At 38.7% G+C, this 16,291-nt stretch overlaps 1 protein-coding gene across 1 annotated transcript in view; it reads left to right on the top strand.

The window, feature by feature from the left end:
• Positions 1-16,291, top strand: part of TERB1 (telomere repeat binding bouquet formation protein 1) — a 52,306-nt gene that overhangs the window by 8,095 nt on the left and 27,920 nt on the right. Inside the window, exons 3-8 of the mRNA XM_017860229.1 lie at positions 7,458-7,568; positions 7,767-7,895; positions 10,133-10,261; positions 12,472-12,532; positions 12,628-12,743; positions 12,847-12,969. Of these exons, the coding sequence (XP_017715718.1) occupies positions 7,458-7,568; positions 7,767-7,895; positions 10,133-10,261; positions 12,472-12,532; positions 12,628-12,743; positions 12,847-12,969 (669 nt within the window). The remainder of the gene's footprint in view (positions 1-7,457; positions 7,569-7,766; positions 7,896-10,132; positions 10,262-12,471; positions 12,533-12,627; positions 12,744-12,846; positions 12,970-16,291) is intronic.

Here is a 16,291-nt window from a genome sequence, read left to right as displayed (position 1 = left end):
AAAACCAGGCTGGGTGCAGTGGCTCATGCCTGTAATCCCAGCATTTTGGGAGGCCAAAGCAGGTGCATCATGTGAGGTCAGGAGTTTGAGACCAGCCTGGCCAACATGGTGAAATCCCATCTCTCCTAAAAATACAAAAAATTAGCCGGGCATGGTGGTGGGCACCTGTAATCCCAGCTATTCGGGAATCTGAAGCAGGAGAATCACTTGAACCTAGGAGGCGGTGGTTGCAGTGAGCCGAGATTGCTCCCCTGCACTCCAGCCTGGGCGAGAAAGCGGGACTCCATCTCAAAAAAAAAAAACCAAAAAAACCAACCAAACCTCAAAACAAAGAGTGAGACTAAGTACTATATTGATTGATGATACATCTTAATTTCTTTTAGTGTGCTCCTCTATATTATATCCACCCTTCATCCTATATCTTTCAGAACTCTAACTTTTTTTCATTTTGTTTTTTTTGAGACAGAGTCTTGCTCTTGTTGCCCAGGCTGGAATGCAATGACCCAATCTCAGCTCACTGCAACCTCTGCCTCCTAGGTTCAAGTGATTCTTCTGCCTCAGCCTCCGGAGTAGCTGGGATTACAGGCACCCACCACCACGCCCAGCTAATTTTTGTATTTTTAGTAGAGACGGGGTTTCAGCATGTTGTCCAGGCTGGTCTCGAACTCCTGACCTCAGGTGATCCGCCCGCCTCGGCTTCCCAAAGCGCTGGGATTATAGATGTGAGCCACTGCGTCCAACCTACTACTCTAAATGTACTTCAAGCATTATTTCAAAATCTATATACCATTTGACTTAAATCCTTAAAATCAAGAGAAGAAATTGTTTTTAAGACTATACTAAAGAATTTTATAGGAAAATAGTTGTCTGTTGTTTGCTGTTTAGTTATAAACAAAATGTTTACATTTTGATAAAGCTTGGTATATGTATGCAGCCATGCAACCATCAGCAAAATCAAGATAGTGCATTTATCCTCCTGCTCCTTTGTAATCCCTACCTTCTGTGCTTTCCTAGAGCCTTTTTCCCCAAGCACTCACTAATCTGCCTTCTGTTACTATAGACTATTTGCATTTTTTCTGTACATAGAATCATACAGTATGAATTCTGTTTTATGTGGCCTCTTTCACTCAGCATAATTATTTTGAGATTCATCCGTGTTGTTGCATGCATCTATAATTCTTTTTTTATTGCTAAGTATTCCATTGTATAGTTATACCATGATTTGCTTATCCATTCATCTGCTGATGGGCATTTTGATTGCTTACACTTCTTAGCTATTACATATAATGGTGCTGTGAACATTTGTATGGACATGTATCTCCCCTTTTTAGGGTAAATACTTAGGAGTGAAATGGCTGAATCAAATGGTAGGTATACGTTAACAGTTTATGAAGCTGCTGATCTGTCTTTCAAAATCTTTGTACCATTTTACATATTCATCAGCAGTATATGAGAGTTCCAGTTCCTTCATGTCCTTGCTAACATATGAAATGATCTGTCATAGATTTTAGTCGTTCAGTGGGCATGTAATGGCATCTCCTTGTGGTTTTAATTTGCATTTCCCTAATGACTAATGATATTGAGAATATTTTCATATTCTTATTTGCCATCTATTTATCTTTTTTGTTAAAGTGTGTTCACATCTTTTGCTGTTTTATCTGGTTGTTGGTTTTTCTGTTGCTGAGCTTTCATAGTTCTTTATATTTTCTAGATATATGTTGTTTTTTTTGAGACTGTCTCACTTTGTCACCCAAGTTAAAGTACAGTGGCACAATCATAGCTCATTGCAGACTCCAACTCCTGGCTCAAGCAGTACTTTTTTGTTGTTGTTGAGACAGAGTCTCACTCTTGTTGCCCAGGCTGGAGTGCAGTGGCCTGATCTCAGCTCACTGCAACCTCTGCCTCCCAGGTTCAAGTGGTTCTCCTGCCTCAGCCTCCCAAGCAGGGGGGGATTATAGGCACCCACCACCCTACTCAGCTAATTTTTATATTTTTAGTAGAGATGGGGTTTTACCATGTTGGCCAGGCTGATCTTAAACTCCTGACTCAGGTGATCTGCCCACCTCAGCCTCCCAAAATACTGGGATTACAGGCATGAGCCAGTGCTTCTGGCCTCAAGCAGTCTTCTACCTCAGCTTCCTGAGTAGATGGGACTATAGGCACATATCACCATGCCAGGCTAATTTTAAGTTTTTTTTTTTTTTTTTTTTTGCATAGATAGATCTCACATTGTTGTCCAGGCTGGTCTCAAACTTTTGGCCTCAAGAGATACTACTGCCTCATCCTCCCAAAGTGCTGGGATTACAGATGTGACCCACTGTGCCTGGCCCCATGTTCTTTTTGTTTTTTAATTGACATACAGAATGTACACTAGATGGCTACATGTTCTTTATCAGATATGTTCTTTGCAAAGATTTTCCAGTTTGTGGCTTGTCTTTGCTACGCTTTAGAAGACGCTATTAAAACAATGAAGTTTTTAATTTTATGAAGCCTAGTTCATTATTATTTTGTGGGTTTTGCTGTTATTGTAATATCTAGGAAATCTTTGCTTAACCCAAGGTTACAAATATTTTCTCCCATGTTTTCTTTTAAAAGTTTCATAATTGGCCAGGCGCAGTCTCGGGAGACTGAGACAGGAGAATCTCTTGAACCCAGGAGGTGGAGGTTACAGTGAGATGAGATCACGCCACTGCATTCCAGCTTGGGCGACAGAGCAAGACTCCCTCTCAAAAACAAAATTTAAAAAAATTCATAGTTTTAGATTTTACATTTAGATTGCATTCCATTTTGAGTTGATTTTTGTATGTGTTTCGAAGTATGAATTCAAGAGTTTTTGTTGCTGTTGTTTTGAGTATGGATATTCAGTTGTTCCAACACTATTTGTTAGCAATGACTTTGTAAAAACTCATGGGTTTGTGTAGGTTTATTTCTGTACTGTCCTGTTTCATTGATCTTTTGTCTATGCTGATGGCAGTGCCACACTGTTTTGTTACTGTAGGGTTTTTGTTTGTTTGTTTGTTTTTAGATAGCATATCGCTCTATTTGCCAGAGTGGAGGGAGTGCAGCAGTGCAATCTTGGCTCACTGCAACCTCCACCTTCCAGGTTCAAGCGATTCTCCTGCCTCAGCCTCCCGAATAGCTGGGATTACAGGCACGTGCCACCATAACTAGCTAATTTTTGTATTTTTTAGTAGAAATGGGGTTTCACTGTGTTGGCCAGGCTGATCTCAAACTCCTGACCTCAAGTGATCCGCCTGCCTCAGCCTCCCAAAGTGCTGGAATTACAGACGTGAGCCACTGTGCCTGGCCTACTGTAGGTTTTTAAAGTCTTGAAATATGGTAGAGTTAGCCCTTTGGCTTTATACTTCTCTTTCAGTGTTGTCTGGCTATGGTAAGGGTTTTGCATTTCCATATGAATTTTGACATCAGCTTGTCAATTTACACACACACACACGCACACACATGTGCGCGCACACACAGCCTGCTGGGATTACATTGAGTCTATAGACCAATTTGGGAAGAATTTACATCTTAACAATATTTAGTCTTTTGACTCATGAACATGGCATATAATGGCATTTATTTTGGTCATCTTTAATTTCTCTCAGCAGTATTTTTTAGTTTTTGGTGTATGTCTCACCTCTGTTGTCAATTTATCCCTAAGTATTTCAATGCTATATTGTAAATGGGGTGGTTTTTAAAATTTCAATTTCCATTTGTTTATTGCTAGTATATAGAAATACAGTCATGTGCTGCATAATGATGTTTCAGTCAACAACAGACCTCATATAGGACAGTGGTCTTACAAGATTATAATGGAACTGAAAAATTCCTGTCATGTAGTGACATTGTAATATAGTAAGCGCAACACATTACTCACATGTTTGCAGTGATGCTGGTGTAAACAAACCTACCATACTGCCAGTTGTGTAAAACTATAGCAAATCCAGTTATGTGTAGTACATAATACCTGATAATGACTCTGTTACTGGTTTATGTATTTACTACACTATTTATTGTTGTTTTAGAATACACTGCTTCTACTTATAAACAAAAATTTTGTAAAATAGCCTCAGGCAGGTCCTTCAGGAGGTATCCCAGAAGAAGGGATTGTTATAAGAGATGGCAGTTCCGTGTGTGTTATTGCCCTGAAGACTTTCCAGTGGGACAAGATGTAGAGGTGAAGGACAGTCATATTGATGATCTTGACTCTGTGTAGGCCTATGCTAATGTGTGTGTTTGTGTCTTAGTTTTAATAAAGTTTTTTTAAAAGATAAAGATAGGCCAGGCATGATGACTCACACCTATAAATAATTCCAGTGGTTTGGGAGGCCAAGATGGGAGGATTGCTTGAGGCCAGGAGTTTGAGACCAGCCTGGGCAACATAGTGAGACCCCCATCTCTGTAAAAAAAAAAAAAATTAGCTGGGTGTGGTGAAGTTACAATAAGCTAAATTTATTTTACTATTGAAGATATTTTAAAAATAAATTGAGTAGTCTAAATTTACGGTGTTTATGAAGTCTACAGTAGTGTACAATAATGTCCTAGGCTTTCACATTCACTCACCACTCGCTGATGCACCCAGAGCAGCTTCTGGATATACCTTTAAAAAAAATCTGTATTATAGCTTTTCTATGTTTAGATATGTTTAGATATACAAAAATTTGCCATTGTATTACAATTGACTATATTATTCAATATAGTAACATGCTGTGTAGGTTTATAGCCTAGGAGCAATAGCTATACCATACAACCTAGATGTGTAATAAGCTCTACCATCTAGGTTTGTGTAAGTAAAGTCTATGATGTTAATACAATGATGAAATCACCTAATGATGCTTTTCTCAGAATGTATCCCCATCATTAAGCAACATTTGACTGTATAATCTATTTTTATGTATTAAAGAGTTATCTGGAAAACTTAGTTCACTTATTCTAGTAGCTTTCTGTAGATTCCATCAAATTATGTGGCAGATCATGTTGTATGCAAATTCAAATACTTCTTTGCCAATTTGAGTGCCTTTTATTTCTTTTTTCTTACCTGACGGCACTGGCTAGACTCTTTGGGACAATGTTACATAGGAGTGGTGATACGAGCAAACATCTTTGTCTTATACCTGGTTTTAGAGAGAAGATATTCAGTCTTTCCCTGTTAAGTATGATGTTTGCTGTAGGGTTTTCAACTGTAGATGCACTTTGCCAGGTTGAGGAAGTTCCTTTCTATTTCAAATTTGCGAAATATTTTTTTTTAATCAGGAATGCATGTGGGATTTTATCAGATGCTGTTTTTACATCCATTGAGATGACCAAAGGTTTTCCTGTTTAGTTTTGTTACATTGATTTTTTTTCAAATCATAAATCAATCTTGTATTTCTGGGATAAACCCACTTAGTCGTGATGTCTTTTTATTTTAATATATTGTTGGATTCAATTTGCTAAAATTGTTTAGACTTTTTGCATGTATGTTCATGAGGGAAATTGGTCTGTAGTTTTCTTGCTAATGGCTTCTGTTTTGGTATAAAGGTAATACTAGCCTCATAGAATAAGTTGGGAAGTATTCCTTCTCTTAAACTTTTGAAAAAATTTGAGTAGAATTTATATTATTCTTTCCTTAAATGTTTGGTAGAATTTACAAATGAAATCATCTGAACCCAGGGTTTTCTTTGTGAAAAAGTTTTTAACTCTTAATTCAACTTCTTTCATAGATATAGGACTATTCAAGTTGTCTTTTTCCTCTTGGGTGAGTTTTGGTGATGTCATTTTACCTAAGTTGTTGAATCCATAGGTGTGAAATTGTACATAGTACTCCCTTAATATCTTCTGAATATCTGTGGAATGTGGTAATGCCATCTCTCTCATTTCTGATATTGGTAATTTGTGTCTTTACTCCTTTTTTCCTAACTCATCTGGCTAGAAGTTTATCAGTTTTGTTGCTCTTCTCAAAGAACTTCCTCTGTATTTGTTTTCTGTTTCACTGGTTTCAGCTTAGATCTTTATAATTTCCTTTCTTGTACTTATATTGGGTTTAATTTGTTCTTTTTCTAATTTCCTAAGGTGGTAGCTGACGTCGTTGATCTGAGACCTTTCATCCTAAATACTGCTTTCATAGCGTCCCACAATTCTCATATGTTGTATTTTCATTTTTATCCACCTTTTTTTCTAAATGACAGATATTTAAACCAGTGTAGCTTTACTTAAAGAGAACAATATTTTGACTTTCTATTCCTATATTTATAAAAAGGGAAACTCAAAGAACTATAAGTTCATTTTAAGTTCTTTTATTTAAAGAACATCTTTAGGCCGGGCACGGTGGCTCACGCCTGTAATCCCAGCACTTTGGGAGGCCGAGACGGGCGGATAACGAGGTCAAAGGAGATCAACGGCCCATCCCTGGCTAACACCGGTGGCAACCCCCGTCTCTACTACAACAAATACCAAAAAATTGCCCGCCGCTGATTGGCGGGCGCCTGTAGTCCCAAGCCTACACCAGGGAGGGCCTGAAGGCAGCGAGAATGCGTGACAACTTCGGCGACGGCGGAGCCCTTGCCAGTGCGTGGAGAAAACTGCGCGCCACTTGCACTCCCGCCCTGGGGTCGACAGACGTGAGACTCGAACCCAACAAATAAAAAGAAACATCTTTAAAAAAATACAATGGTTGGCGGCGCGCGTGGGCCTCAAAGCTGGTTAATCCCAAGCAACTCTTGGGAGCCGCGACGGCGGAATCACGAAAACCAAAAAAAAGGGGGGGGGGTTTTTCAGGAAGATCGAGAACCATCTGGCTAACCGTGAAACCCCCCGTCTCTTACTAAAAATACCAAAAACTAGCCCGGCCGCGCCTGCTCAGTCCAGCTACCTCGGCGAGCCTGCCAGGCGGAGACCTGGCGTAAAACCCGGGAGGGCGGAGCTTTGCAGCTGAGCTGGAGATCTGGCCACATGCACTGCCGTCGGGTTGACGAGCGAGACCTCCGCCCTCAAAAAAAACAAAAAAAAAAAAAAATACATGGTTGGTTGGATTATACAGTAATAACAGGCCTGGCGCGGTCTCCAAGCCTCTTAATCCAGCACCTCTTGGGAGGCCGAGAACGGGCGGATCGAGGTCAAGGAGATCGAGAACCATCCTGGCTAACATGGTGACAACCCTGTCTCTACTAACAAAAAATACAAAAAACCTGCCGGGCGAGGTGGCGGGCCCGCCTGTAGTCCCAGATACTCGGGAGGCTTGAGGCAGGAGAATGCGTGAACCCGGGAGGCGGAGCTTGGCGTGAGCTGAGATCCGGCCACTGCCTCTAGCTGGGCGACAGAGCAGGACCTCCGTCTAAAAAAAAAAAAAAAAAAGTAAATACATGCCTATTACTTTAAAAGTTGACCATTCCAAAGATATGTATTTAGTAAGTGAAATTTTAATGGTTAGTTTTGAAATAAACTTTTGGTTTAAATAATGACATTTTGTTCTTTAGAAATGAAGACTGACCTGAACTTATTATTGGAGTGTCTAAAGTATCAAATGGACAATGCTTTTTCACAAAAGGAAGCTTTGGTCACTATTCATTCAATTTGTCAACAAAACAGTAAGATATAATAGTGAATTTTTATCTGTGATTCTAGTTCTTTAGTACTATGATATATCAAATAAGCATAGTTCTTTATCTTCCATTCATTTATTCTACATATCATGTTACTGTCTTCATGTGATTTATTTTATCCCTGAAAGGATACTGAAAATAAATATCATTTCTATTTTGTTTTTTTTTCTGCACATCTTACAGGTAATGCAAGTGTTTATTTTCGGGAAATTGGTGGTTTGATGTTTGTAAAAAATCTTGCAAAGTCAAGTGAACATAGCATGGTAAAAGAAGCAGCCTTATATACATTAGGAGCTATTGCAGAAAAAAATGGTAAAATATAAAACTTTATTTCATTATACTTTAAGCATTGTGTTATATTTTAACAGTATACTCAAAACTAATTTTCTTTTCTTTTTTTTTTTTTTGAGACAGAGTCTGGCTCTGTCGCCCAGGCTGGAGTGCAGTGGCGCGATCTCGGCTCACTGCAAGCTCCGCCTCCTGGGTTTATGCCATTCTCCTGCCTCAGCCTCCCGAGTAGCTGGGACTACAGGCGCCCGCCATCTCGCCCGGCTAATTTTTTGTATTTTTTAGTAGAGACGGGGTTTCACCGGGTTAGCCAGGATGGTCTCGACCTCCTGACCTCGTGATCCGCCCGTCTCGGCCTCCCAAAGTGCTGGGATTACAGGCTTGAGCCACCGCGCCCGGCCATGTTTGGATAATTTTTATCCAGCCTTCCTCCCCTCTCCCTTTCTTTCTCTCTCTCTCCTTCCTTGCTTCCCTTTCTTTTCTTTTCTTTCTTTCTTTTCCTTTCCTTCCTTTCCTTTCCTTTCATTTCATTCCTTTCCTTTCTTTTCTTTTCTTTCATTTCTTCTTTCTCTTTCTCTCTTTTCCCTTCCCCTCCCTCCTCTCCTTCTCCACCCCTCCTTTCCTCTTTCTCCTTCCCCTCCCCTCCCTTTTTTCCTTCCCTTCCCTTTTCCCTGTCCTTTCCTTTCTGTTTCATCTTTCCAGATCAAAGGATGAAGATAACCCACAGCCATGTAATGTGTGGGTATAGAAATTCATATTGGCAAGAACACTTTTCTGCAGTGTATCTAAAATGAGGTTGAATATAAACCATTGGTTTGTCAGACCAACTTTATATTCTGATATTTTTATTTATTAAATATTTCTTCATCAGCCAGGCGCATGGCGGCTCACACCTATAATCCCAGCACTTTGGGAGGCTGAGGCAGGTGGATCACTTGACCTCAGGAGTTTGAGACCAGCCTGGGCAACATGGTGATACCCCATCTCTACCAAAAATACAAATAATCAGCCGGGCATGGTAGTATGCACCTGTGGTCCCAACTACTTGGGAGGCCGAGGTGAGAGATTACTTGAGCCTGGGAGGTGGAGGTGGCAGTGAGCCAAGATTATGCCACTGCACTCTAACCTGGGCGACAGACCACAGAGTAAGACCCTGTCACAAAAAAAAAAAAAAAAAAAAAAAATCACCTTTTAGGAAGCAATCTTGTGCAAGGCATTGGGGATACAGGGATAAGTCAGATATAATCCTTGAATTTTTTTAAAAAAATTTATTTTTAATGTTTGTGTCTATATAATAGGTGTATATATTTATAGGGTACATGAGATGTTTTGATACAGATATGCAGTGCATAATCACGTCGTGGAGAATGGGGTTTCCATCCACTCAAGCATTTATTCATTGTGTTACACAAACAATCCAATTATACTGTTTAGTTATTTTAAAGTGTACAATTAAATTATTATTGACTATGGTTACTTTGTTATGCTATCAAATAGTAAGTCTTAGTCATTCTTTCTTCTTCTTTTTTTTTTTTTTGGTACCATACCCACCACCTTCCACTACCCTTCCCAGCCTCTGATAATCATGTATCTCCATGAGTTCAATTGTTTTGATTTTTAGATCCCACAAATAAGTGAGAATGTGTTTGTCTTTCTGTGCCTGGCTTAGTCCTTGCCTTTGAGATAGGGTCTAATAGCTGGTTCTAAGAACTGGATGAAATGTTTATTGTATCTTTATGTCTATATTATTTTTGTAAAATTCTGCTTGTTGCATTAGGACACACACAAAAAAAACTATCAGGTAGTATGATTCTTGAAATGATTTTTATTTCTAGGAAAGTCTCAAAACATATCTCAAATATTGTTTGTCCCTCTGTTTTCTAAAGCAGGTTTCTGAATTTTCTTGAATTGTTTTTCTTGCTATGTTTTGTTACTCATCCTTTAAAGTGTTTTTTTTTTTTTTCTAAATTTTTTTTAATTTTTTTTTTAGATACGTTTTTTATTGTAAATTCTAGGGGATTTCAGTATGTGTTTTGGAGCCTAGATTAAGTACTTTTGATTAATATACTGCTTCTTTGGTCTGCTAATTGAGTAAGCACATATCAGTTTGTCAGAAATTTTATTGTATGACTAATAAATATCAATTACATGAGATTTGGTTAAGAACCATCCCCAGTTAGGTAATTTTTTATTTTGTTCAGCATATTTTAAAGCATGTTTGTGACAATGCATTGAAATTAAAATTATATTTTATATTTCAGTTTACTGTCAGCAGACTTTGTGTACTTCAGAGTTACTTGAAGACTTAACTTGGTTCTTATCTAATGATTCAAACATAAATTTGAAAAGAATGTCTGTTTATGTTATTTTGGTTCTGGTTTCAAATAATAGTAAGTACATTCTCTTATGAATATTTGAAAACACTAATCAATTGGAACAGCCATTATTAATTTTTTATTTGAGTTCTTATATCCTTTTTTTTTTTTTTTTTTTTTTTGGAAAAAGGGTTTTGCTCTTGCCCCCCGGCTGGAGTGCAGTGGCATGATCTCGGCTCACTGCAACCTCCGCCACCTGGTTCAAGTGATTCTTCTGCCTCAGCCTACTGAGTAGCTGGGATTACAGGCACATGCTATCATGCCCAGCTAATTTTTGGATTTTTTAGTAGAGACAGGGGTTTCACCATGTTGGCCAGACTGGTCTAAAATAGTGCTGGGATTACAGGTGTGAGCCACTGCTCCTGGCCCAGTGTCTTTTTTTAACCTCACCTCTGAGAAATACTAGTTTAAAGAAAAGTGGGTTATTAGCATGTATTTAATCATTCAATACTTATTAATTTTAAGAAATAATAAAGTAATTTATAGTGCTTAGCGTTGAAAGGTAACAAGTTTAAAGAGAAAAAGAGAGGCATTTAATGAATTAGTTTAGTTGATTTTCTGTTGAATTGACCATTTAGTTACAGTGTTTACAGTATAAACCAGTGATGGTTTTTATTTTGGAATAATTTTAGATTTACAGAAAAGTTGCAAAGATAATATGTTCCCATATACTTACTGCTCAGTTATTTTTTAACTTTTTAAAATTTTAATTCTTCAAATTATTAGAAATTTTGTAAGCATTTAAAATGTTTCTAGGCCTGGTGTGGTAGATCATCCCTGTAATCCCAGCATTTTGGGAGGCCAAGGTGGGAGGATACCTTTTTTTGTTTTTGTTTTTGTTTTTTTTTTGAGACAGAGTCTTGCTCTGTCGCCCAGGCTGGAGTGCAGTGGCCAGATCTCAGCTCACTGCAAGCTCCGCCTCCCGGGTTTATGCCGTTCTCCTGCCTCAGCCTCCCGAGTAGCTGGGACTACAGGCGCCCACCACCTCGCCCGGCTAGTTTTTTGTATTTTTTTTAGTAGAGACAGGGTTTCACCGAGTTAGCCAGGATGGTCTCGATCTCCTGACCTTGTGATCCGCCCGTCTCGGCCTCCCAAAGTGCTGGGATTACAGGCTTGAGCCACCGCGCCCAGCCATGTGCGAGGATACCTTAAGCCCAGGAGTTTGAAACCAGCCTAGGTAACACAGTGAGACCTTGTCTCTCTACGAAGAAATTAAAAAAAAAAAGAAAAAGAAAAATTAACTGGATGTGGTGGCACACACCTGTACTACCAGCTACTTGGGAGGCTGAGGTGGGAGAATTGAGTGAGCTGTGGAGGTTGAGGCTGCAGTGAGCTGTGATCAAGCCACTGCACTCCAACCTGAGTGACAGAGCGAGACCCTGTCTCAAAAAAAAGAAATGCTTCTAGGTAGGCATGTTGGGTCACATCTGTAACCCCAGCACTTGGGGAGGCCAAGGCGGTGTAACCCCTTTCCTGTGTCACCCAGGTCCCAGCACAACAACCATATTCAGTACCAGCAGACTCTCTCATGCCACCCTTCCTGCTAGAGGGGAAATGGTATAGGCATCAATAGAGGGGGACGTCTGGGTGGTTGTAGAGCTCAAGGCCCAAACCCCAGGGTGTTGGGTGGGGTGGGGCAGCCTCAGGGAAGCTAGGCATCAGGTTGTATCCTTTGAAGTGGAGGAGTCAAGCCTTACCTTCTTCTGCTAGCAGTGGCTGGTCCCTCACCCCTCTAGTCCTCTGCTATTATTGTTTCCATGGGGTGGGTCACAGACCCAGGCACAATGGTAGTCTGAGCAGGCTCAGGCAATTCAGCTAAGCCTCTTGCCAGAGAGGCCTGAGGAGTCGCCTTCTTGCTAGGTGTGCACTTAAAAAAAAAATGTTTCTAGATTTTGTTTTATTTTGGAAAAACTAGAAAACGTCAAATTTATTTATTTTTCCATTTTGGAACTTATCTTGATACTGTAACACAGAACCATGATGCAAAGTAAGAGTTTTGTAATTTTTAGAGGAATTTGAATGCAATTAGTCTCTAAGCAGTAGTGATATATTTTTCATAATAATCTTGATTACAGATTTTTATCCACAGTAATTCTATGTTATACTTTGTAATACTTTAAAGTTGTTTAAAACTTATTTATTTATTAAAATAAAACTTCTGTTATTCATTTCTGCAAGACTATTTGTAAATAAAACTCATATTTTTATATGGCTATTTTTTTAAGGGACCGGACAAACACTTGTGAGAGAAACAGGTTGTATTACGGTTCTGTCACGGTTATTCAGGTAAACAAATACAAATTTCTTTTTGTTAATTATTAATTACTTAGGACTTTAACACATTTGTATTAATTTACTTTCTTTTCTTTTTGACCTAATAGGACAGTTATTTCAAAATATGATTTGGATTTGTCAAATAAAAATGTTTTCCAGAGTTATCAGTTGTGGTCTTCAGTGTGTAGTACTCTGTGTGTCTGTGTCAACAATCCTCAAAATGGTAACTATCTGTAATGTTTAAATATAAAATAAAGATAAAACAAATGAAAACTGATGTTTTCCAATTGTCATATTAAATCATGATTGATTTTGTCTTCTTTCAGATGAGAATCAAATGTTTTGCTGTTCACTTTTTCCACATGCTAATGAATGGCTAAAAAATTGCATGAAACCTGAGATAATTCGCCCTATTTGCTCATTTATTGGACTCACTCTTGCAAATAACAGTAAGTATTCATTATTTTCTAGGTCATAGTTGAAGAAACATTTCAAGCATAATAAAAACTATTGAATTTATTATTGAATCAATTGAGTCCTTGTAATTTGGGTTATTTTGGATGTATTTAGACTCTTAAAGATAAGAAAATCTTAAAAGTGGATATTTTTAGGAGGATATTGGGAAGATGGTGGTAGCAGCATCGTTTTCTTAATCTCTCCAGATACTCTCATAAAACGGATAAACCAAATAGCAAGACTAAATACCCATAGAGTGTGTTCTCTGATCACAAGGTAATTAAATTAGAAATGAATAAAAACAAAACATCTAGAAAAGCCCCAAATATCTGGTAATTAAACAACTTGTACTGAAATCCATAAGTCAATGCATAAATCATAAGGAAAATTATAAAATGTTTCTAACTGAATAATAATGAAAATACAACATTAGGCCGGGCATGGTGGCTCACGCCTGTAATCCCAGCACTTTGGAAGGCTGAGGCAGGCGGATCACTTGACGTCAGGAGTTCGAGACCAGCCTGAGCAACATGGTGAAACTCCATCTCTACTAAAAATACAGAAATTAGCTGGGCATGGTGGCAACAATTAGCTGGGCTGGTGGCAGACACCTATAATCCAAGCTACTTGGGAGGCTGAGGCAGGAGAATCGCGTGAGCCCAGGAGACAGAAGTTGCAGTGAGCCACAATCGTACCATTACACTTCATCCTGGGCAACAGCAAAATGATACTCTGTCTCAAAAAAAAAAAAAAAAAAAAAAAGCCAGATACAGTGGCTCACACCTGTAATACCAGTACTTTGGGAGGCCGAGGCGGGTGGATCACTTGAGGTCAGGAGTTTGAGACCACATGTTGGCCTGACCAACATGTGAAACCTTGTCTCCACTGAAAATACAAAAATTAGATGGGTGCCTGTAATCCCAGCTACTCAGGAGGCGGAGGCAGGAGAATCTCTTGAACCTGGGAGGTAGAGATTGCAGTGAGCTGAGATCACGCCACTGCACTCCAGCCTGGGTGACAGAGTGAGACTCCATCTCAAAAAAAAAAAAAAAAAAAATTAAAAGAAATCTATGTGATTCTGCAAAACAGTGTTAAGAGGGAAATTTATAGTATTAAGGCTTGTATAAGAAAAGAAGAAAGGTCTCAAGTCAATTATACTAGCTTCTGCCTGGGTGTGGTGGCTCACACCTGTAATCCCAGCACTTTGGGAGTCTGAGGTGGGGGATCACTTGATGTCAGGAGTTCCAGACCAGCCTGGCCAACATGATGAAACCTTGTCTCTACTAAAAATACAAAAACATTAGCCTGGTGTGGTGGTGTGCACATGTAATCCCGGCTACTCGGGTGGCTGAGGCAGGAGAATCACTTAAACCTGGGAGGCAGAGGTTGCAGTGAGCCAAGATCATACCACTGCACTCCAGCCTGAGCAACAGAGAGAGACTCTGTCTCAAAAATAAATAAATAAATAAAAAATCGTATTAGCTTCTACCTAAGAAATTAGCAAACCAAGCAAGTTAAAATAAGCATAACCAAGGAAATAATGAGAAGATTAGAAATCATGAAATAGAGAAAAGCACAGAATAGAGAAAAATAATTGAAACATGAGCTAATTCTTTGAAAAGATCAATAAGTGATCCTTTAGCCAGACTGATCACAAAGTAACGAGAGAAAGCTCAGATTACCTGTGCCAGGAATGATAACTTCACTATAGATCTTAACAGATATTAAGAGTAATGAAAGAATAGTAGAAACAGCTTTATGTCATGACATTTTACAACTTAGATGAGTTGGACAAATGCTTTGAAAGATACAAACTACCAAACAAAGCTCACCCAAGAAGAACTAGTAACCTGAATATTCCTATATCTGTTAAATAAGTCAAATTTGTAGTTTATAAGCTTAACACAAGCCTGGGCATGGTTGCGCATGCCTGTAGTCCCAGCTATTGGGAGACTGAGCTGGGAGGATCACTTGAGCCTGGAAGTTCAAGGGTATAGTCTGCTATTATCATACCTGAGAATAGTCACTGCAGCCTGGGCAACATAGCAAGAACCCACCTCTTAAACAATAACAACAACAACAACAACAACAACAAACATACAAACAAAAAACAATGCAAAGACGCAAAACAAAACCTTAGCTTAGGAAATTCCAGGCCTTAATGGTTTCATTGGCGAATTCTGCCAAACATTTCAGGAGACAAACCAATAATTTCACATAAATTATTCCAGGAAATAGAAGTGGGATAAACACTTCCCAACGTATAAGGCCAGCATTACACCGATATCAGAACCCAGAAACAACATTACGAGAAACTGTTGGCTAATAGCTCTAGAACATAGATGTAAAAATCCTTAACAAAATATTAACAGATCTAATTTAGCATTAGAAAATATTAACAAATCTAATTTAGCATATAGAAAAGATAATACATTATGACCAAGTGGCATGTATCCCGGGAATGCAAGATTGGTTTAACATTAGAAAATTCATCATATGTACAGTCTAGAAAAGAAGAACAATATGATAATTTCAATAGATGCAGGAAAAGCATTTGACATAATTCAACATACATCTGTAAACTCATGGTAAACTAGGAACAGAAGGAAACTTCCTTAATGTGATAGGACCTCTACAAAATACTACAAGTAGCACACTTAATGGCAAAAGACTTAATGTTTTCCCCTTGAGACTGGAAAAAAGATAAGAGTCTAGGTGTAGTGACTCATGCCTATAATCCCAGCACTTTGGGAGGCCAAGGCAGGAGGACCACTTGGATCTAGGAGTTCAAGACCAGCCTGGGCAACATAGAAAGACCCTGTATCTACAAAAAATTTAAAAACTAGCCAGGTGTAATGATTTACACCTATAGTCTCAGCTACTTGAGAGGATTGCTTGAGCCTGGGAGGTCAAGGCCGCAGTGAGTTATGATTCTGCTGTTGCACTCCAGCCTGGGCAACAGGGAGATCCTGTAACACACACACACAACGGAAATAAAAAGAAAATAAATTGATGATATATATAATACTCTGGATTGTAAGACTCAACATTGTAAGAATGTCACTTTCAAATTCATCTCTAGATTCATGGAATTCTCAAGCAAAATCCCAGGAGATATTTCTCTAGAAATTAACAAGCTGATTCTAAACTTACATGGAATACAAAGGGCCTAGAATAATTGAAACTTTTGGGGAAAAAAGGATAAAACCATAGGACTATGTTGCCTGATTTTAGTACTCATACAGAAATCAAGAAAGCATGGCATTGGTGTAGGTAGAGACTTACAGATTCTTTTTTTTTTTTTTTTTTTTTTTT

Source organism: Rhinopithecus bieti, unplaced genomic scaffold, assembly GCF_001698545.2.
Source record: "Rhinopithecus bieti isolate Rb0 unplaced genomic scaffold, ASM169854v2 scaffold_53422, whole genome shotgun sequence".
NCBI classification, from domain to species: Eukaryota; Metazoa; Chordata; class Mammalia; order Primates; family Cercopithecidae; genus Rhinopithecus; species Rhinopithecus bieti.
This window is presented reverse-complemented; position numbering and strand designations above follow the sequence as displayed.